Source organism: Pseudopipra pipra, chromosome 13, assembly GCF_036250125.1.
Source record: "Pseudopipra pipra isolate bDixPip1 chromosome 13, bDixPip1.hap1, whole genome shotgun sequence".
NCBI classification, from domain to species: Eukaryota; Metazoa; Chordata; class Aves; order Passeriformes; family Pipridae; genus Pseudopipra; species Pseudopipra pipra.
Genome location: NC_087561.1, coordinates 15,925,766 through 15,947,831, shown reverse-complemented (window position 1 = coordinate 15,947,831; position 22,066 = coordinate 15,925,766). Strand labels below are relative to the sequence as shown.

Sequence of the window (22,066 nt, the reverse complement as noted above, 5' to 3'; positions counted from 1 at the left end):
TGTTTTCATCACTAAAATGAGACTGTTTATCTAAAAAGAGAGATTATAACAGAAGAAATCCAGAAGGCATAATAATACCTATTAAACCTTGTTTTCCAGGCTGTTGAATCAATTTATAGGAATATGTGAGTGAGCAGGAAGGGAACAGCATCTGGTAGCAATAAAGGTTTCCCTTCCTGAGTTGCAAAATGAGCTACGGGAAGGTGATTAGAAATAAAATATAATGATTTCTGATAGAAATAGGTAACACTGCATGGGCTTTTAGATAAGAACTCGACAAATGTGAAAAATAAATGCAAAACTGGTTTTTGAAAAGGGGGGAGATTACCATTTTCTGTGTTGTGTGCCAAGGTTTGTGCATTTCAAATGTTGGCAGTTGGCTTCTTTTCAAAACTGATAAATAATGATGTTTGTTGTGGAAACAATTATCCTAAAAATAATTTAAAAGGACTGTATTCCCTTTTTGTTTGCCTATAAAGACCACATTCGATTTATATATAGACAGAAAGAGCTCCACTTGCATCTATAAAACAGTTCTTAAATCATTCTAAATTATTGATGTGCACAAAGAACTCTTTCCGCTTTTGTTTGAAGTTTTATTTCTGCGGCGTTGTGCTTTCTAATTGTACTTTCAACTGCTATGACATCTGTTATAGTTGTTTCAAAAACTTTCAATACTCTTCTTTTTTAATGATAGACAGTCTTTTCAAAGACAAACTGTCTTCGTTTTGAGCAAGAAAAATAATTAGTTGAAAAAAGATCACTGATTTGGCCGGGGAACTCACCATTTTACTGTTGGGTTTTTTTTCACAAGTTGCTGTTTTATATGATTCCAGCACCTATTCAACAGAAAGCTGGCCAAGAAGAATTCATCTCTGCAGCAACTCAGAAACCATAGAGCATCAGCATATGTCCCTTGCTTCCCCGAGGAAATCCAGGACTTTATTCTAACAAAAAGAGTACCAAGAAAGTACTTCACAAACTGATAGTCTCTATATGTCTAGCAGATGGAAAAGTAAGCTACTATTCCAAGCTGTTATGCCCAACAATATAGGAATAAAGCTCAGCAATTGGAGAGGAGATTAATGCTTAAAAGTCTGTTTAGAAATCCTTTTTAATACAACTGGTGATATGAATATGTGGTGCAGCAGTAAACAGGGTTCTAATGATCTGTGACATAATGCAAGCTCTGGTATAAAATCCAGGAGACATTTAAAGTATTCCAGATTAGGAAAGCACAATGTAAAGACATTTCTTTTCCTGTTTTCCAGAAAAGAGTATTTTTGTCCTGAAGGTAGAATAGGCTTTTTGAAAAATTTAAGCCCTGGACTCTGGTCCAGTTGTGGTACACCATAACTAACCTTAAATGAGAAGTTGCCTGGAATTCATATAATAATTAATACAACGCTTGGGGAATTTAATTGACCACAAGATTAAACTATTAAGGAAAAAATTTCATCCTAATTGAGAATTGAACCCCTACCCTTTATTCATTGAGTGTCGGCTCTGCCACTTGAGTCGTGAATTGGGGGTTAATTGACTGTCTAGAATCTCCCAAGGAGCAATTATTTCATATAATGGTGCTAACATGTGCTGTCGTGAGGCAGTTTAATGGCAGCCTTTTTTCCCCTGGATTTAGAGACATGTCAGGAGGAAAGCAAGAAAAGATGCTGCTTGTGGGGAAGGAATGAAAGGTGTAAACAAAACAAGGACTTGGGGCTTCCTTTTGAGTGCCAGTTGATAACAGTCAAAACCAGGGAAAGGTGTTGATGTGGGTTTGCAGTTGCAGTAAAACCTCACCAGTTTGGTGAAGAGATCCCTGATCTCCATGTCCTGTCGAATCCCAGCACTTTCTCTGTTTCTGCTCAGATTCAGCTATGTAATTTTGCTGCATTTTTAAGCATCCTCTCTTTTTCAGTGTTTAGGAAATATTACAATTCCCAGCTCAAGTTGTTAGAAAGCCTTAGAAATGAGCAACCTGGTCTAGTGGAAGGTGTCTGCCTGTGGCAGGGTGTGGAATGAGATGGGCTTTATAGTCCCTTCCAACCCAAACCATTCTTTGAAATAACCTGTAAGTAATTTTACATAAACTACAATAAAATTCATAAAAATGAGCTAGGTATATTTATATTTTTAATATTTTTAAATTATTTGCTTACATGGTGATTAATAAAATTCATTACTTCATAGCAGATTTTTCTGCTTCATTAGTGCAAATTTGCAGAACTTTTCTAATTACTGTTCTCCTTTGAAGAATAAATAATAAGAGATAATATCAAAACTTTTCAACTAAATGAAGACTTAGATACAGTTAGGCATTTTTATATTTAAGTTTATTCTGTTTTTTTAATGCTTTTATAAAAGTGCTGTCTTTACAGGAGAAACTGTCAGAATTTAGGAGAAACTATTTTTGGGAGGAATTATCAAAGATAAAAGGAAACAGAAAAGTTTAGCTTCTTTAAACTTTGATTTTGAAAATTAATTTAAAATCCTTTGGGGCAAGAAGGGCTGAGTGCAGGTAATTCGTGCTTAAAACTACGTAAAATCACTGTATGCTGAGCAAAGCCTGACAAGTGGCCTGGGAAGGGACAGCACCACCTGTTTGAAATGTGGTGCTGTATAAAAGCCTGTTTGGTTTTGGTGGGGTTTTTTTGTTTTCTTTCATTAAGTACCACACCCCAAGAAAATTTTAACACTGTTAATGACTTGTAAGTATGTTAAGTGAGTGTAATTGATGCTCTGTGATAGTGCTGTGTGCAGTTGGTTCAGATCAGGCTGCTCAGCAACAGAAACAGTTTAAAGATGTTTTATGAACAGGTACTTGTAATGTAGAGCTCTTTAACCACTTGAACATCTAAGAGGGGCCTTTGCAATGTTGCTGCGGTTCACAATGCATCAAATCTTAGCTGTGTGTTCCTCTGGGCAGTGGAGAAAGACACATGGTGTGTAGGAGTCCTCCCAGAGCAGGGGTCACCCCAGCACATGCAGGACCCCGCTGTCCTTGCCTCGAGGTTGCAGAGATGTGGTGAGGGGCTCAGCTGAGGTGGACAGGACTCGCTCCTCGCAGAGCTCCTCACTGTGAGTGATGCTTTGTGTTCACAGCTCGACTTCTGTTTCACATAAAAACATATGTGCTCGTGTACCTCCTGCCTGTATTAGCATTCTGCTGCCATCCACACCAGCCTTGTATGATCACAGACCCGTGGGTTTGTGCTGGGTGGGGTAGGGCAGTGCAGTCAGTGGCACAGATGACATGAAAGCAGTGTTGGAACATCCAGGCGACTCGTTCCACACGCACAGAGCAGTTGTTTTAAAGGTGACTTGCAGATATGCACACGCACTTCATAACCTGCTTTATCTGCAAAGGAGATTTGAAAGATACTCTTGTGCTTGTTCAGTATTACGGAAATATCAGCAACATAATCTCTCAGACTTTCTGGGTTTTGATGGATGTGGTTTAGAAAGCTGGAAGTGTGGAGAGCAGGCACGGCACAGATCCTTCAGCTGGAGAAACGGTGTTTGAGGCTAGAAAATCATTATTTCTTCTTGCTTGTAAACATGAGAGGTGAACAGGTAAAGGAGATACAAGAAATAAAAAAGAAAGAGGGTTTTACAGTGTTACTCAGATTTTAGTTGGGTTTTATAGTTACTCAGTTTCATCTGGTCAGTAAAATTCTGGAGTAAAGACAGAGGAAACATGATCTGATACTTCTAACACAAAAAATCAGCATGGTATTTTCCTCAGTGTGAGGAAATACTTGACATAGGTCCTGTAACAACAGTCCAGACTCCCAAAAGCTGCCATCATCTGAGGAGAGTGATGCCCTGGTGAAGAAATAGAGTAAGAAAGAACAGCATTTCCCATTGCTGCTGTCTTGGAAGGAAAAACCTGGACATGTTCACAGTATGAACTAAGTGACAAAGCAATACTTTACACTCGGAGTGTGATTCCTGTACTGTTCTCACCTAGTTCTAACTTCTCTCCTTTAAATATAATTCTGTTCCACAGTTTCCTCCACCTGCTGTTTTCTAAACCTCGCACATGTCCTCAGTCCATGTATTCCATCTTTCTTCAGTTACACTCTCTAGCCACATTTTACCCTGCCAATTCAAGCTCTATCCAGCACCAGCTTGTCTGCCTTCACTTTTTTGTCTTTATGTCTTTTTGTTTTTTTTTTCTCTAGGAAACAAATCTGTATATCGATGTAGAACTCTCCAAGGTCAGGAACCTCTTTGGTTTTGACGTTTTGCTTTTCTTTCTGATTTATTTATTCTTTTCAAGTAAGTACCACATCCCAAGGAAATTTTAACACTGTTAATGACTTCTAAATAGTGTAGGGTACCTCCTGTACTATCACTGTGTGCAGCTGGTTGAGATCAACCAAAAATCCGAAAGGCATGGCATAGATGGGCTATGCCAGAAATAGAAACTGCTGCTCAGAAATTCCATCAGTTTTCCAATCCAGCCCCGTGGTTCCCAGCCCTGCTGTACACGTGGTTGTTCACATGCCTTGGCTCTGTAGTTTTTGGTGCTTTTTCATGCAAGTCTGTGGTGTAACCAGAGGTGTTGCATTGTCACTACTTTTTAGGAGCTGGTCCTGGTCTTAGAAGCCAGGAGAGGTCCATCCGTGCCATCCCTCCCTTTCTAAATAGTTTATTTGTAGTGGCATTGCAAAGTCTCATCTCATAGGATACCCCCAGTAAAGGGCAGAGAGCTCCTAAGGCCAGTTGCCACTGAATTGCTTGGATGGACTTGACCCTGAATCAAGGTTTCTGATGTCATGATAGTAACTGTGGATCGGGTTTTCCTCTCATGTAAATGTGAAGTAACTGCTTGGAGTAAGTGAAAGTCCTCTGTCCTACTCCCTACTAAGATCCAGAGGCAGACATTGCAGGTACTCAGCATTGTTCAAGGAGTGTGTTAAATTGTGATTATGGTCAATTCTCTTCCCTTTGGAAGCTTGCCTGTGGATGAGCATGGTCTGGTGAACTGCTCAGCTAACAAGCAGGTAAAAACCCCAACAGCCCCTCCCTGGGCTGCCATAAAGAGGCCTCTCCTGGAAATCCTGGAGCTGTGGGAAGGAGTGCCCTTGATGCAGCGTTGGCCTTCACCTTCCCTTCACTGTTACTGGAGGAAGCACCTGATAGAGATCGACACGATTTCCTGGGCAGAGCACATTGAGATTTTTATTACGATATTACCAGGACATATGTTTGTGGAAAGAAGATATATATGTATATATCTCTGTGTTTAGCCTGAGAATATAAACTGTGTAGAAATAGTATATTACCTGCATGAAACTGAAAATATGGGTGCCATAGTGTGCAGGAATTGGGCCCAGCTTTGCTTACAAATCAGCTTGATGATGAGGCTGCAAAAGTTATATTTTCACTGCTTTCACATACTGAATTTATTAGCTTCTTGAAATTGATTTTGGATGCCTTTCATTTGCCATTGGGCTGAAGTCAAAGGCAAAACGATGATATACCACATTTTGCTCACTCATCTTTTTATTGCCCAACTATTGTTATTGAGGAAAAGACATTCGATGTGTTCCCCAAAGGAGACAGAAAGCACATTTCGTTTTCTTTTAATTGAAGTTTAAACGAGTGCAAGTCCTGCAATCCTCACCTTCAATATCCAGGAGGAGCTATAAGGGGTAGAGGGAGTGGGCCTGGGATTCAGTTTGGATCAGGGTTGAGGGCACGAGCCAGCAGGGCTGTCAAACTTCGTCCTGTTTTATTTGCTTGGAAGGAGCAGAGCAAAGTTAATATCGATGAAGCACTAGGAGAGTGTTCAAGTAGTTATCTCTGGGTAGGTAATGTGAACTCAGCAGTATCATTGCTTTGATCTTTGGTTAAAGTCTTACAAAACTAGATTGCTGTTTGATTGACAGCCTTGTCAGAGAGTGAATGAAGACTGACACTCTAATATTGAAAACGCAGCGTTTACAAAACTTACAGCCTGAGTTTTCTCATGACACTGCTGCTTTTGTGGAAGACTGAATTTCACGTTTATTTTTAAATAAGTGTATACCTTGCTGTGTGCAGCTAAAACTCATGATTTTAGGCTGCTGGCTCACAAATAATTCTTACCCTAATGATTGATGCAGATATGTTTATAGCAACAGCGCTGTCATTGTGGATTTGAAGGAGTGGCTGTTTGAAGGCTTGAACGTGGTGGTATTTATCACATCTCAATACCAAATAATGATTGATCCAACAACTGGGTGATGGATGCAGAGGTGGCAGGATGCAGCTTGGGTTGGGTAGTGGATCTGGCAGTTTCTGGGTGCGTCTAATAACAAAGCTTAAAGGGTTTCCAGCTTATAATTCTATCTTGAAGGATTGTCTTCAGCTGCTTGTTCCTTCAGTTGTCCCCTTAATACCCTCAAATGAACACAGGCTACTAAAGGGAGAGTTAATTTGTGGAGTAGACTTCTCCTTTCATGTGGGTACTTTTCCACACTTTCCTCAATGTCGTCTTTAAATTGGACAAAGTAAGATATTTTGCTCATTTAGCAAAATAAGAAAAAAAAAAGACTAAACTCTCACTCCTATTTTTAGGGTGATATGACATTGACTGCCATGATTTAAATAATGTGTAAGAACAAACCAGATTGTGGCTGTTTCCACATCAAAATACCTTAAGCAAGAAAACGTCTCCCCAAAATAATAATCCTACATCATCCAGAGGTGTTAGTGAAGAGACTCTTTATATGATGCAGTTTAAAAATAGGCATCAAAAAGATGTTCACAGAAGGGGCTGCTGAGCTGTGCTATAGGGCGTGGGAACTGCTTAAATTGGCTTTCCTGTCAAAGCCAGTGTTTGCTGAGACGACATCATCAGTTTTTCCCGACCTTCTGCTTCTCAATTTACTTCACTATTGCTAAATTCTGTGTGCAGTTCTTTCCTTACCTCTTAGGTCACATATGTCTTATGTGAATGTGTGTGTATATAGCATTTAGGATCTATAGAAATCTGCATAAACACTTTCAGATTGATACGTGTGCAATACAATATAATGTCTTTACTAAAGTATCCTTTAGGAAAAACTATTAATTAAAAGCCCAGATTAAAGCCACTTTCATTAGCAATGCAGCTTTGCTGAAGAAACTCTGCATTTGACCATGTTTGTAAAGTGGACATGTATAAGTCACGAGAATAATTAGCATTTCATCATTTGAGGTCTGCAAATGAGTGATTTCAGAGTGAAAAGCATATGTAGCCATGCTGATTATGCAGAATAAATTATTTTCAAACCCCACATTTACATCAGTACATTTCTTTTATTGTGTGGAAAATGTCCACAAAAAAAAACCCCTAACGATCACCTAAATTTTGCTGTAAACATTTTTAAAATATATATCTGAAATTCCTTTGGAAACATCCACAATCTGCTTCCATATTGCAACACATATGGTAAGAAAATCTTGCTTGCAAGCCAGTGACTGTTTTTAAACAGTTTTCAAAGTTGCACTGAATAACAGCTCATGTACAAAAACTGGTGTGGTTTGTATTTATAACAAATAGCTTAACATTTTCTAAACTATGACAAATCTCTCTCTGGATATGTTTTAATGTAATAATAGGATTCGTTTAGCTGTCCCTAGTTTTTTTATGCACGTAGGCACTTCTGGTATATTAGGAATACTTCTGAGTCATTCTGGTTCTGCCTTTCTCCTTTCCTTAGTCTTCAGAGGCCTCTGTGGCCATAAAAGTTGTCCTGTTGATGGCTTTGTTCTGTTCTGTCTTTTCTTTTAACTTTCTCTCACTGCATGGATGTGTGTGTACATGACATGTAATGTAGATATGTAGGAACATATTGCTATGATTTTGATACAGCGTTTCTGGAACTTGTTGTATTTCAGTTTAAAGATTTACAGCTCTCCTTTTGCCTCAGACCTCATTTTTAAAGGTCAGAAGAGAAAAGAAACCCCAAACCATAAACATGTTAAGCGAAATATCCATAGTACCCTCCAGTTAATGGTATTTCCTTAAAGCAGATAAGTTACTGAGACCCCTTTTAAAACAAGAGTGTTAATTTACTGTTTCCTTTCATCTGTTGAAATAATTACTTTTCTTCTTTGCCTTCAGTAGTTTGTTCTGGTCGTTAACATTTCTGTAAAATTAAGTTTGAAAGGTGCTTTTAATGTTCACATAGACTGCAGTGCACATTTGACTGTTAAAATCAACCTACTTAAGGCAGAACTAATGTTTAACACTCGCTGCTATTTGAAGTAGTTCACTGCCCAGTTTAATGGTGCTGCCAAGGGCAATGGTCACATTACTTGCTGTTATATTTGGGGGGGTTGTTATGCTGGCTATAAAGACAATCCATGATATTTCTGAAAACGTTGACTTAGATCTTAAAGACACTGTTTTTCTACTAACAAAGCTATAAACTGTAATTTCTTGGGCAGCAGTGGACAAGAAACACTAACCCCTGCCTGGGCCACGTGCTCCGTTCAGGAGTTGTAGTTACTGGTGTTAAATGACTTCTCCTGCAAGCTCTGGTTAAAAAAGACATGACCAAACCGTACAAAACCCCTGCTGATGGTTAACCACAATGAGAGAAGTGATTTTATATAACCAGAATTGGGTTTTATGGTATCAAGACAGTTTTAAGACAGCAGCAGCAGCAGGTGGAGAGCGACCCTGGGCAGCTCAGCCTCACCTGATGTGAACTCGGTGCAGGAGGTGGGAGGGACACGTGGAGACAACTTGGCTGCTGCATCGTGAAGCAGCTCAGTTGTGGTCACAGCCCAAGCAGCACCTTCTCTCTCATTCCATTTTTGTGGATTTTGCTGACTTGCTTTCTGCAGCAGTGGATGTGTCTGTCACGCACCGGCTGCGCTACAAAAATGCTCCTCCAGCCTCCCATTGAGAACAGACCTTCCCAATGGCCAAATTCACTTTACACCATTCCCCTACTAACACCGCCTCCATCTGAGGATTTTAGAGTGTAGGTCAAATAAGGTTATTTATGGGAATCTTCAGGCAAATAGGACAGAAGAAAATGTAACGAGTTCTTTGTGTAGGGGAGTCGATGGAAACTTTGCTGGAGTCTCCAGCACGTGCACTGGGAAATGCTCCATGTAGGACTGCCCCAAGTAACCCACAGCTGAGCCTATACATCATATCTACCCCTTTATGAGGTCATGAATTCAGAACCAAACAGCTGCTTTTTCTCCTTTGATAAGCAGGAGCAGGCAGAGAATTTAAAGATTAAACAATACATCTTCTCAACCAGAAAAAAACATTATATATATTTACTAAATAGTGAGTAAAATTTTCCCCTTGGCTAGTCTAGTGCAATTTTACAAGCTTCAACAATGCTGAATAGATGTTATTGAGAAGTGAATTTGGCTCATTCTTTTTATGCTTTTAATAAATACCCAAGGGAAAGGCAGTTGTTCAAGGAAAATGAAATACAAATAAACATAGAATTTATTCTCAGTAGGCGTTCTGGGGAACTTGGGACTTGAGTTTTATGCCATGGGTTTTTTTCCCTGTTACTTGCAAGCAAAACTAAAATATTCATATAAGCTGTCAGTTCTCTAAAGTGAATTCATCCTTTTTAAAAAATAAAACAAAATATAGATTCAGTGGAGAAAACAGAAAGAATGTGAAACATAAAAAATGACATTTCTGCTCCAAAGTATATCATTGTAATGGACCATAGTATTCTGGACTGTGGATACAAATGATTTTTTTTCCACAGCATCCTGTAACAATTCTTGAGACACAGTCATGCACAAAACATCATTTGTAATTATAACAGTTTGCCATTTTCAGCTGCTTCAGGATTATTTCTCATTTGATTGATAATTCATGTACTTCAAGCTAATGAAGATTCTTCACCTAATAGACATTACCAGTTTTTACAACCTGAATTTCAGGAGAATGTTGGTATTTTTGTTGGAAGGAAAACGAAAAAACCCCAAACCTTAGTTTGCTTCACAGGGGATTTTTCCCCACAAATTCCTGGGGTGCCACAGAGAAATACAGTCCATGGAGAATGTTTACTAGAATAAAGAGAAATTTAGACTGTAGATTTCCTTTCACATTAATCATTGCCCAAACTTTCCAGTAGTCCTTCAGAAATCTGTGGTTCCCCAGGTGCAGTGTCCTGTGGAAGGTCAGAGGCACTTCTTTTTGACACATAAATGTTTTTCTTATGAATTAATTACCTTTCATTATTACTGTTATTATTTCTGACTTTGAAAAAATTTTAGTTGCACAGTCTGATAGATGTCAGTTTAAGCAAATAATATAAAGAGACTTTTTATGGTTCTAGATGTCACATCCAAGTTAGATAGATACCTTTGTCAGATGCAATGCAGGTTGATATGAAGTCAATATTTACTACTAGAGCATGTAAATCCAGACTCTATAGATGGTGAAACAGAAACATACTTGACTGTTTGAGAACAACTGAGCTGCAAAGGTTCCCCAGCACCTGAACAGACTCTTGAAAAACATGTATTTTATTTAATTTCATGGAAGTTATGTGGGAAAACACCTTCCCAGGTAAGGTTGATGTTCATTAATATTTTGACCCACTGCTTGTTTTCCATCAGCCACGGACTTGCATGTTTAAACCTCCCAGAAGTAGCTTCATCCCCCTGGGTTGCAGGAACCTCTGTGAGAACTTCAGGGCTCGAATGGCAGCATGTACAGCATCACTACCTTTCAGAATTGTACAAAACTAGCTGATTAAATCTGATTTTAAATACTGCTTTCAGCCTAGAACCCTGCCTTTTTAATAATCAATTAAAACATTGCTTCATTGTGTTTATTCAGCACGTATAAAGCACTGCTTGACATGGATTAGACCTTACATAGCAGTACACAGCTGTAGCCCATCCAGCATTTTCCAAATGAGTTTGCACAAGGAATAAAAGATTGCCATCTGAGCAACACTGGAGGGAGACAAGAGCAGACAAAAGGCAGCTAAACGCTACAAAAAGAGAAAAGACCCTGTTGAGATAGAAATTTCTGAGCAAATGCCTCCATTTCATAGGGAGGTACTGTAGCAGGCAATGTACATTGATTTTAGCACATGAAGTACATTGCTTTGGGGATTCATTAAGCTTCATTTTGTGCACTATCATGAATGGGGATGTCAGCCACTCTCTCAAGTAATGCAGGGTTTCAAAGTGAGGAGGTAGAATAAGCCAAAGTGAAAATATAATGTGCCCAGCAGAGAGAGTGAGGCAGTTTGAAAAGGAAAATGCTTGGCTTGCTAAAAGCCGTACGTCACAGGAGCAGTCATCAAAACCTAAACGTTTCTAAAGGATTTTATGCTTATGGAGTTTATAATATGACTTAATAGCAGGAAGTTCCTACTCCTGGCTGGCCTGGTGGGAGTCCCCCTGGAAGGACAGATGCACTGAGGGAGTGAGGAGCCTTTGGAAGAAAATGTGCAGACTGATACTTTTCAGTTATTCACTTTTTGGTTTTAACTGAATATGACAAGGTTTTGGTCAGGGCTGGTTTTTCAGCTGCTGCAGTGGCAGGGTGCTTTAGAAGGTATTGTTCTCCTCCCCTCTGCTTTTCCTTGGGATCCAGCTGTGGCCCTTCACCACCTCTCCAGGCATCAGCTGCCAAATCGAGAAGCCACAGAAAGTGGCAGGTCTATGAAAAAATTGGATTTTTTCAGCCACCTGTGAGATCCAGGGCTGGTTTGAAATCTGTGAATGCACAAGAGATCCTGCAGTACTGGGTTCCTGGGTAATTTGTTTTGCTTTGTATCTTCTTTTAGTTGAGAAGCATATAAATCCAAGGGACTTATCCAGAAATCTGTTTAGTAGGTTTTATTTAGTAATGATGGTACCACTGGCATTTTTTGTTTGTCTTGAAGTCTGCTGTAAATTCTAGTGATTTGGAGGCAAAAGGCTCCTGAAATTTCTGCAAATTTTCCTAGTGATTGGTTTGCAACCAGTGAAACCATGTAGGTACATGTGATTGTACCTACATATGGCTGTGAGGGACAAAAATCTTCATTGCTCAGTTCTCCAGCTTTTGTGCATTACTTTCAGCTTTTGTGCATTGCCTAAGTTCATTTATAATGCAATTAGCCAGGCAGCAGGGCTTTGCTGCCAGACTTTGCTATGTGCATGCTGTAGCAGAGCATGACTTCATGATTTTTGCTGTTCCATGTTGGTGGCAGAAGTGCTTAAGGTCTTGGGCAAAGAGGAGAGGAAAAATGCTGACCAGGTGCTGGGAGTTGTAGTCCTGCACTGTACTGGTAACCAGTTAGAGGGAAACAGATGGCCCTGGAATGAGCCTCTCATGGTTCAGTGGTGAGCGTGGTGGTGGTGCTGGGTTGACAATTGGACTTGGTGATCTTAGAGGTCTTCTCCAACCATAATTATTTTTTGATTCTATTAAATAGTTCCCACTTGTTTTACAATTGATGTTTTCTCTCACGTGTGTGTTGGGAGTCACGGTGAATGAGGTGGTCACTGCAGAGGTTGAGGGGCTTAGAGCACCTCCCCACAGCCACCCAGAGCTTGGGCTCATCTGGAGGAGAAACACAGCAGATTAATGTGAGATAGCTGCTGCTTTCTGCACAAAGTTTTCCTCTTGCTTTCCTCTCCCCAGTATTTGATCTTTTTAAAGCGCTCAGGACAAGTGACAGCAGTAGACTTCACAGTTATTAGGCTGCAAAGTAGTGGATGTGGAGTACTTGGTGGTTAGCTTCCATTTATACCCCGATCGCAGCTGCCATTTGGGTCAGGAGAGGTTTCCCCGTTGATAGATTGGCTCTGTGCTAGGAAAACTTGTCTTTCCCCAGAGCATCATGTAATTATTTGGTGGTGAAGAGTTGTGCTACGTTGCCATGGACATGCTGCTCCACACGGAGAGCTGCTGGAACGCTGATGTATGTGAGGCTGATCCCTCTGTCACCGCGGGGTAATATCGATGCGCCGGGGCAGCATTTCTGTCAGGGGAGCTGTGGCTTGCCCTCTTAGTTGATGAGGAGAGGAGGGCAGGGATAAGCCAAATTCTGGCTGTTTCTTAGCCCAGGAGAGGCTTGGTTGTGTTAGGGTTCAGCTCTGTAACCTGTGGTACCTGCAGGAGGTACTGGCACGATCTAACTGGTGGCACTGGGAAGTGCTGGGCACACAGGTGGGACCAGGGATGTGCTCTGTGCAGGTGGGAGAGCTCTGGAGCTGGGGCAAGGCTAAAGATTTCTGGGGAGTTCAACAAGAGGGCTGCCAGGAATTGTACTGGTCACAGCTGCAGCACAGAGCTGCTCCTCACCTGTGGAAAACAGGTGAATTAAAAAGGGATGGATTTCTCATGCTTCTTGATAATCAGGGTTTATAAAATCAACGTGTAACTGAACTGAATTCTGGGATATATAAGCAGAGTCCTTCTTCATTGACATCTGAAGAATTCCTAATTCATTCAGAGGGAGACTCCTCGGGTGATCATCTCTCTGGGTATATTTTCCCGTTAATCATATTTCTCCTAACGATCAGTTTTGAAACTTGTCTTATTTCTACAGTGCAAAAAATCCTACCCATGAACATCCCCCAATTGCACTCATAATTATTGCTGATTAAAAGTACCCTGGCCTGACAGCACCAGGGAAATTAATAGGAGAAGCTTTCTACAAGTTTTAGAAGACGAGCAAAGACATACTCACTCCCTCTTAAAATTATTTAAGCAGGTGCTGTGGGAAGCCATTGCTTTTATAATGCTCTTCAGATGTTTACAGCAAAACATTTTTTCCCCGTGATTGAATTTTTCGAAGTACTAAAATACCACGGAGAAATATGTTTCCCACCAGTTTTATGGCTCCCTGGATGCATTCTATACAAACCTTGTATCTGCCTGGACACAAACACTCTATTGCAAAAAGATATCTTGCCATTTTAACAAGCTGCACTGCTTTGAAAGGATACACTGCATCACCAGTGGGAATGTCAGAGCCTTAAGAGTAATACTGCTTTAAGGGTACTATTTTATTAAAGCAGACCTCAGTAATTTGTTCTTGACTGTTATACACCCTTATTTTATTAAAGGTATTTTACATCTGTGAAGGAGATTACTACCACTTCTATTTTCTCCACTGCTTGGCTTTAATGGATGGTGTGGAATATAATATTTATTAAGCCTAAGCAGGGGAGGACATAATAGCAGAATTGTCCTTTATAACCTATTTTACACAGCTGTAAAATAAACCTTAATAAAGCAAGAATAATTATCCAGGAATATCCAAGAAATGGAGTATTCCTCCTGCTTCAAATATTTGGAGGCTTAACTGCTGGTTATTCATGTACTTTAAGAAATGGAGCTTAACAGGAATAATACTGATACTAGTTTGATACTATTTTAAAATATATTAAGAGGTTAAGTATCTTGTCATAATGACTATATTAGCATATGTTGTGTAAGTGTCGTGTCATAATTACTATGCTGGCATAAATCAGTACATCCCTGTCATCTCTGTATGGTGTTGACTGTGTATAATCCTACAGGATTACGCTGCTTCTTGGATAGCTTTGTTTTTCTGTTTCGTGTATGATTTCTCTTCTTGGTGGCAGTCACTGGAATCTGTCCCAAAGGGAATGATTTTTTATTAAGGACCTAATGCAGCTTTGCAAACTGATTCCTCATCAGCTGTTCCAGAAGAACTGCTAAAGCACTTCCTCTCTTCCCCCTGCCTTCTTGATTTCTTCCTCCTGTTATCCTATTTATTTTTTTTTTTCATAAATGAATATTGTGGAAATGATTTGGACTACAGTTATTACATTAATTATCCAAACTGACATTTTTGCAGTGTGTGAAAGGACAGGGTGGTGTGTAAAATAGATGCACTAAGAACACCTACAGTATGACAACAAGTAGCAGGGTAATTGCTGAAAATGAAGTCTTTTCTGCTATCCCTTCTCTTCAACATCTGTTGTTCCATATGGAGTCATAAATATTTGCAACAAAATAGTTGAAGAAATAATCTCAACATTAATAGGGAAAAGCTGAATCCGCCAAGAAAATTGAAGAATCTTTTTTTTTGTTGTTGGCAAGTTCCTCCTACCCATCCTCATCTGACACTTTAAAATCTCAGTAGAAGAATAGTCAGACTACAGTGATGCTTAAAAATCACCATGAAAAAAACCTTTGTGAATGTTAATAGGAGAGTTAGCTGAGAAAAATTTATAATCTCCTAAAAATGACCATGAGGAGGATTTTGCTTATTTTCTTTTATTTTCCTCTTTTCTTCCACACCACAGTAATTTGATTACTAACCTTTTATTGAAAAGTTAACATTTTCACTTCACTGTCAGTAGAAATAATCCTTGTGGTGGTGAGGAACGACAAGGTACTATTACTGGCTGAACATAACTAGTTACTTTAAATTGCCATATGGAAAATGCAGATCAATAGTATTTAAGTTTCTCCATAGATAAGAAGCAATTTAAAGCACAGAACAACTTCAAATATTTTGGAATCCAGAATACCAAAACCTGTCTGAGGAGCAGCTCGTAGGAGAAAGCAGGGGTAATGATAATAATAATAATAACAACATAGACAAACTACAAGTAATTGTTATGAATATAAAATATAGCATTTTGAAGGCTCTTTATATATTTATTAGGAACCTTAATGGGAGCACTTCTCCTAAATGAACAGAATTTAACCAGGTGACATCAGTTGTATTTGTTTTTCTTAATCTGTACAACTTTAGACTAAAGTTATGTGCAGAGAAACACTTCATTTCTCATGTCAAGCCAGTGAATTGCTGCACTTCTTAATTTCATTTTTTATTATTGCAAACCAAGTATCTCCTCTAACTAAGGTCCTTGTTTTTAAGGCTTAAATTAATAAAATATTTTCAGGTGTTTTTACTGCCAGTGCCACGTGAACATCAGAGTATATTGTAAATATGTTGAAGTTATAAATAGATACAATTTTCTGTTATTAATGAGAGTACACTGATGAAAATGTCAAAGCTGTATAATTACGCACCTCTTGATAAAGAGTGCGCAGATAAAGGCAATTTGTAAACTGTAATTTCAGCCTTTTTTAGTGAAATTCTCATTTCTCTGCTTTTTGCCCTCTTCTCTTCAAACACCAAGTGCCTGCTTTATGACGTCCTTCAGGAGAACACTCCCTCATCATTCCTGAGAGCAGGTCTGTGGAAAAGCCTCTGGCACCTGGATTGGATCAGGAATAATGTGGCCACAGACCCAGTGCCCGTCCCTGTGCTGGCACTGCTGGGGCACCTCCAGTGCTGGGGCACTTCTGGGACCCTCAGGACAAGAGAGACATGGAGGGGCTGGGACATGTCCAGGGAAGGGAACGGAGCTGGGGAAGGGGCTGGAGCACCAGGAGAGGCTGAGGGAGCTGGGGGGGCTCAGCCTGGAGAAAAGGAGGCTCAGGGGGGACCTTCTGGCTCTGCAACCCCCTGACAGGAGGGGGGAGCTGGGGGGGGGTCGGGCTCTGCTCCCAGGGAACAAGGGACAGGAGGAGAGGAAACGGCCTCAAGCTGTGCCAGGGGAGGTTTAGATTAGATATTAGGAAAATTTCATAATGGAAAGGGCTGTCCAGCCCTGGCACAGCTGCCCAGGGCAGTGGTGGAGTCCCCATCCCTTTTTAAAAGCCCTGTGGATGTAGCATTTGGGGACATGGGTTAGTGGTGGCCTTGGCAGTGCTGGGGGAACAATTGTACTTGATATTAAAGGTCTTTTCCAGCCTCAATAATTCTGTGACTCTGCATTTTTCCACTGTGTTGAAAACAGTGAAAAAGTTTTATTAAACACTTGTTCAGGACAAAATCAATGATTTTGGAGCACATAGGTGAGAAGCTGCTTGGACACGGATTCCATGAAGCAGAGCATAGTTGATGTTACTGTTTTGTGATAGTTTCTACAGATTTTAAGGCAGCCTGGCAGTGTATAGGAAATGTATATATAATGATTAGATACTATTCTTAAAGTGAAGTTTTTTTATGGCAAAGCTCAGCAGTGAATAATGCTTGTGTACTATCAAGTTGTATCAGTCACTTGAAAATGAAGTCTGACTTAAAGCTAGTGACTGGATTAATCAGCTACTCCTCAATTGCATTCATTGACCCTCATCATTCGGGGACTGTAATTGAGAAAAACAGCAGTGACTTTAAGTTTGGCACCTGAATCACAAGGTTAAAGCAGTAAATTTTGAAGTCTGATTGGTGCCAGGCTCAGAGGAGGTGTCTCTTTTCTCACTGATGATCAGGAGTCTTGCAGCCTGGCAGAGAAGCAATGAGTAAGGGAGAAAAAGGCAGGCAGAGGGTTATGGTGGATTTTCAGAGTTATTAAGACGTGGAAGACAGATAATCCTGTCCTTGCAGACTTAGAAATACAAAATATTTGAAATAAAAAGTGCTTTAGATTACTGGGTTTCGTACTGACCTTGCTGTAAAAGAAAAATATGTACTGGTTTCTAGTTAAGAATGTAGACGTTGCCAAGGTTTAAAATCAAAATAAGAAGTCTCACTTTTCTGGAAACTGCCTTTTGCAGAAAAAAATTAGAATTTGGACCTTAATTCTGTCAAAATACCTGTGTTTGGACACTGCTGCCTATCACTGTTGATGTGAAGTAAATGTAGAGCTGGAAGTCAAGGGACCTCTTGCCACTATAGATTTGTCAGTTTGGATGATTCTGTAAGATATTTGGGCAAATAATGCTTTTTCAAATATGTACCTTTCAGAGATGAGTCACACAAACAACTCAGCTGATGTTGCAGATCCTTTGCCTTATTTTATTAAAAGTCAAAGAGGTCCATTAGAGTATCCAGGCTGTTCTGTAACTATGGAGCATTAAATGTAATCCCCATCGCTCAGATATGAAGCTTGAAGAATTATAATTGCAATAATGAATTTCAGTCCCTAAATTTGTAAATTTTATGCCACAGCCAGGGAAAAGGAGTAATCCAGCTGCCATCTCTGTCCAAAAACATCTTCTTAACCCTGGCTGAAGGCTGAGATCAAATGTCTTGGTTAGTAACTAATAGATTAATAACTGTAAATTTTGTATGAATTGTTTCTCTCTTCTCCATATGCCAAATATGTATTAATGCATGAGTTATATCTGTGAGCTGTTGGAGGTGAATAATGCTTATAGAGGTCCAGGTAGATAAAGTTCTGAAGTGTACGTGAAGAAATAACTCAGTGATCTAACTGGTGTAAATTGCACCTTTAATATTTCTACCTTGTTTTGAGAGGGACGTGACGTGTTGAGTGTCTCAGGTATGTGACTGATGGGTTTAAAAACATGCCTTGTGGAAGAAAATAAACCAGCTGGCAAATAAAAGTGCCTCTTGGTTTGGGCCATGCCCTGTCGGGTGGGAGCGATTCGTGTTCCTCCTGTTCCCAGTGCTGTGTTCAGTCCCCAGGCTGATGCTTCATTTGCCAATCCCTGTTTCTGCAACTTAGGCAGAAGACAGAAGATGAAATACTTCAGCATATTGAATTAAGAACAAGAAACTTGCTGGCAGATTTCTGTATGCTTTGCCGGGATGATGTTCCACTCGCTGTTAGTGTTCACTGTGTATTTCTCTGCTCTGCAATATAATTCTTGCTTTCGTCTATTCATCTGGATGTCAGCTAGAAATTAAAATAAAAAGGCTGCTCTCTAAATGGATTCCTGAATGCTTTTATAAAGCATGGCAGGTTTAACAAACAGGCTCGATAAAAGTAGTTCCCACTTTGCCTCGATAATCAGAAAGGTTGTTTGTGTCCTTGCTCAGGCTGTAGCTGTCTTGGCTTTATTTCTTGCTTATTCTATTGTATTCTGTGTGTGAGTGCAGCTTTTAGCATTTATATTTTTAGTGGTGTTTAAAATGAAAATCCTTAAATCAACATTGTTTTTTTTTCATTAAAGAGATGCATTTGATACAATCCCCAAGAAATGCTTCCAGCACATGCCATTTTTAATTGCTTTACCAATTATGATTCCTCCAGTCTAGCTAATAAATTCCTGCCTAACTGTGCACTTATTCAGAGTATGGGCGAGATGTAGACACCGTTCAGATGTGAAGACCTATTACAAGATTGAAATAGATTTCTAATGCATTTATCATTCATCTTTGCAGAGTGTGATTTCAATCAGAAAAAAAAAAAGATGAATGGTTTGACAGTTTCCACCCATATACGCTAAAACATAATATGCTGCTTCTAGTCTCAGCTATTACAGACTTTAACATGCAATGTGACCTTGGTCTGCAAAGCATGTTTGGTTAGCACAAAAACTTAATCATAAGAAGTCATAAGTAGAATCCTTCTTCTTTACTGCCCTTTTTCTGGGACTTGGAAATTTATTGCTTCTGGGACAGGTAGGATATGAACAATGGGCCAAATAGAGTCCAGGGTTATCTCATCTGTGTGAAAACTGCTGCTGAAAATCGATGTGACCTCTGCTACACTGTCATCCCAATTCCCACCCTCTGTGTCCTATTTGTCTTTTGGTAGAAGCTTAGATCTGTGTGCTGTCTCTATGTGTCTCTCTTGGGCCAGATTATCAAAATGAATCATTGCCTGCATACCTCTTATATTTCTATTTATTTTCCTGGTGTTGACTAGGTCTGATGAAATATGATTCTTTTTGCATTTGATCCTCACTGCAGCAAGCAGCACCTAATTTAGCTGTGTCTATCTCTTTAAAGAAGAGTAATACTATTTTGAAACTTCAATCTGCTGTACAGTAGCATTACAAACCATAGACCATGCAACCTGTCTTCACAGTCAATAGTAATTTTCCTTTCGGCCAATTTAATGTTATTACTTTCATCTCCAAATAGTAGAGATTTCTAGAGGTGTTAAGGCAGCTCCTGTTTTTTTATGCATACTTCATGTATTACCTTCTTTTTCAAATGCCACTTCTGTTTAGTTTTTTGTGACTCCATGGCTTAGCTGTTATTTCTGTGCTGCATCATATGCGACAACTAATCAGTTTATTTTAAAGACTCTGCCACTGATATATTTAAATATGAGAAATGGTGTGTCTGAATCAGCACAAACTCCGTGGTCTGAGCATGTTACCTGAGTTGGGATTTTTTAAATGGATCATTTAAATTACATCTAAGATGTTTGCTCTGAGGATGTGTAGAGGTTACTGGCCTTTGTTATTAGTCCTGAAGAATCATTATGAAGATGTTCTGTTTAATGAACTCACACAGCAAAACCAAAATACTCCCTAAACAGAGATTTCAAAGAATGCTTGAAAACTACTAATGCTCCTGGTTTGTTGTCAGGTGGGTGTTTTAGACACACAGCAAAAAGTGCTGCTCGATGGAAGCTCCTGAAGTTTGTTACCCGAGGAAATGTGCTGCTGGGGAGACACCTTGGGTTAAGTCACTGTTGTCAGATTCTTTCTGAGTTGTTTTTCCCTTAAATAAGAGGGGTGGGAGAAGGAGACCTTTTGTGTATGATACAGTCTAGTTGTAAATCTGGGCTTTAATAATGTGACCAAAACATTTGACAGACGAAACTGTCAGGGCTGGTGTGCAGCTGCCCTGAGCAAGCACTGGCATCGTGGACTCCTGGTCAGTGCAGTAGGCACAAGCTTTACTAAAAGGCAATTGCTGAGGAGATATTCATCATGATTTCTACAAGTGCAGGATCATAATATATATATAGGCTGGATTTTCATGGAATATTACACAGAAATATTCTTTTATATTTCAGGGTAAAAGAAACTTATCGAGTTTGGCTTTAGGGACTGCTAGATTTTAGTTTTGTAGTTTTCAGCTATTAACTCTGTGTTTAAAATGAATACCTGGGAAGAAGCACTCACAGGGATGTGAGTTCATAGGTGATAGTACTGATTCTTCCCCAGATTGAGAGGATTTTTGAAAAATAATTACTAATGTTGCTGTTTCTTTCTGGATACACATTTCTGCTGTCTGAGCACAGCTTGATCTATACCAACACGATGTATTTGAAACAAGGGGTGAAGGAGAAGCTGCCGGGTCCTGGTTTTACACTCTGTAAGAGATGCACCAGTTCTGTGCAGTGAGGGCAGGAGCCATTCCCGTGACCCCACCACCACCCAGCTCTCTCTCCACCTGCCTTGGAAAGAACTCAGCAAGGCATTTTTGGCTGCTGTCAGTGACTAGGAAGGCTGACAGCAGCCAGGTACCTGTTCAGGAACCCGCACTGACACTGTACTGACACCAGGGAGCGGGAGGGGATGGATGACCCAGTGGAGATTATTTACTGCTGGGCATGGGAAGGGTAAAGGTAAAGGAGTAAAGAGATGTGATACATTCCTTGATTAGAATTTTGCCAAGGTTATAGCAACAAAAAAAGCACATCACAGAACGGCAAACGTGATAGAATGAAGAAAGGTCATTCAGGTTTAATGAACTGCGTAATACAGTTATAATTCTGTAGTATAATTCTGTAGAATTTGAGATATAATAGTCTGTACTCTATTACAGCTGTGTTACAGTCTCAGTATATTGATTATTGTTCTGTATTATTTTGCAAACTTACCTTGGCAACAATCCCAGCTGCCCAAAAGGCTGAAAAAGTGTTCGATTTCCTAATGCACTTGTATTTACTTCCACGTAAAGAGAATGCTGGTCTCTAGAAATTACCTTCACCTGTATTTCCAATGCTTTCTGATGTCGCTTTTAAACCTATCTTTGCAGAAGAGGTCCAAATTGCCATTCCAATAATGAAACCAACCTTAGATAAAGTCCAACTGGCTGGACAGGCCTTGCCTCCTGGATTTCCGGCGCCATTTCTTTTTGCTGATGGTCTTTCATCAGTAGAAACACTATTAACCAACATTCAGGTAAATTATTCTCTACAGGGCCTGGCTGTGTCATGATAGATAACATGTGTTTCTTTTTCACTCTTAAAAAAAATTTTAGGAACTATTTTGTATCTGCAATTCTTGTTTATTCTATTTCACATAATGCTTAGATTTCCACTCCCTGACATTATTGATTGTGAAAGGGTTTCATACATTGTCTATTTGACTTCATAATTGGCAATAATAGTCATATTAAAATTCACCAGTCTCATTATTCCTCTAGTGTATTCCCCCTGCAGCTGAACAAGG

General features: G+C 39.6%; 1 protein-coding gene across 5 annotated transcripts in view; it reads left to right on the top strand.

Annotated features, from left to right (window-relative positions):
• The window catches only part of DACH2 (dachshund family transcription factor 2), a 247,206-nt gene that overhangs the window by 209,622 nt on the left and 15,518 nt on the right, over nt 1-22,066 (top strand). For all 5 annotated transcript variants that reach the window (XM_064670121.1, XM_064670119.1, XM_064670122.1 and 2 more), the window contains exon 8: nt 21,651-21,796. In XM_064670121.1, coding sequence (XP_064526191.1) covers nt 21,651-21,796 — 146 coding nt within the window. The remainder of the gene's footprint in view (nt 1-21,650; nt 21,797-22,066) is intronic.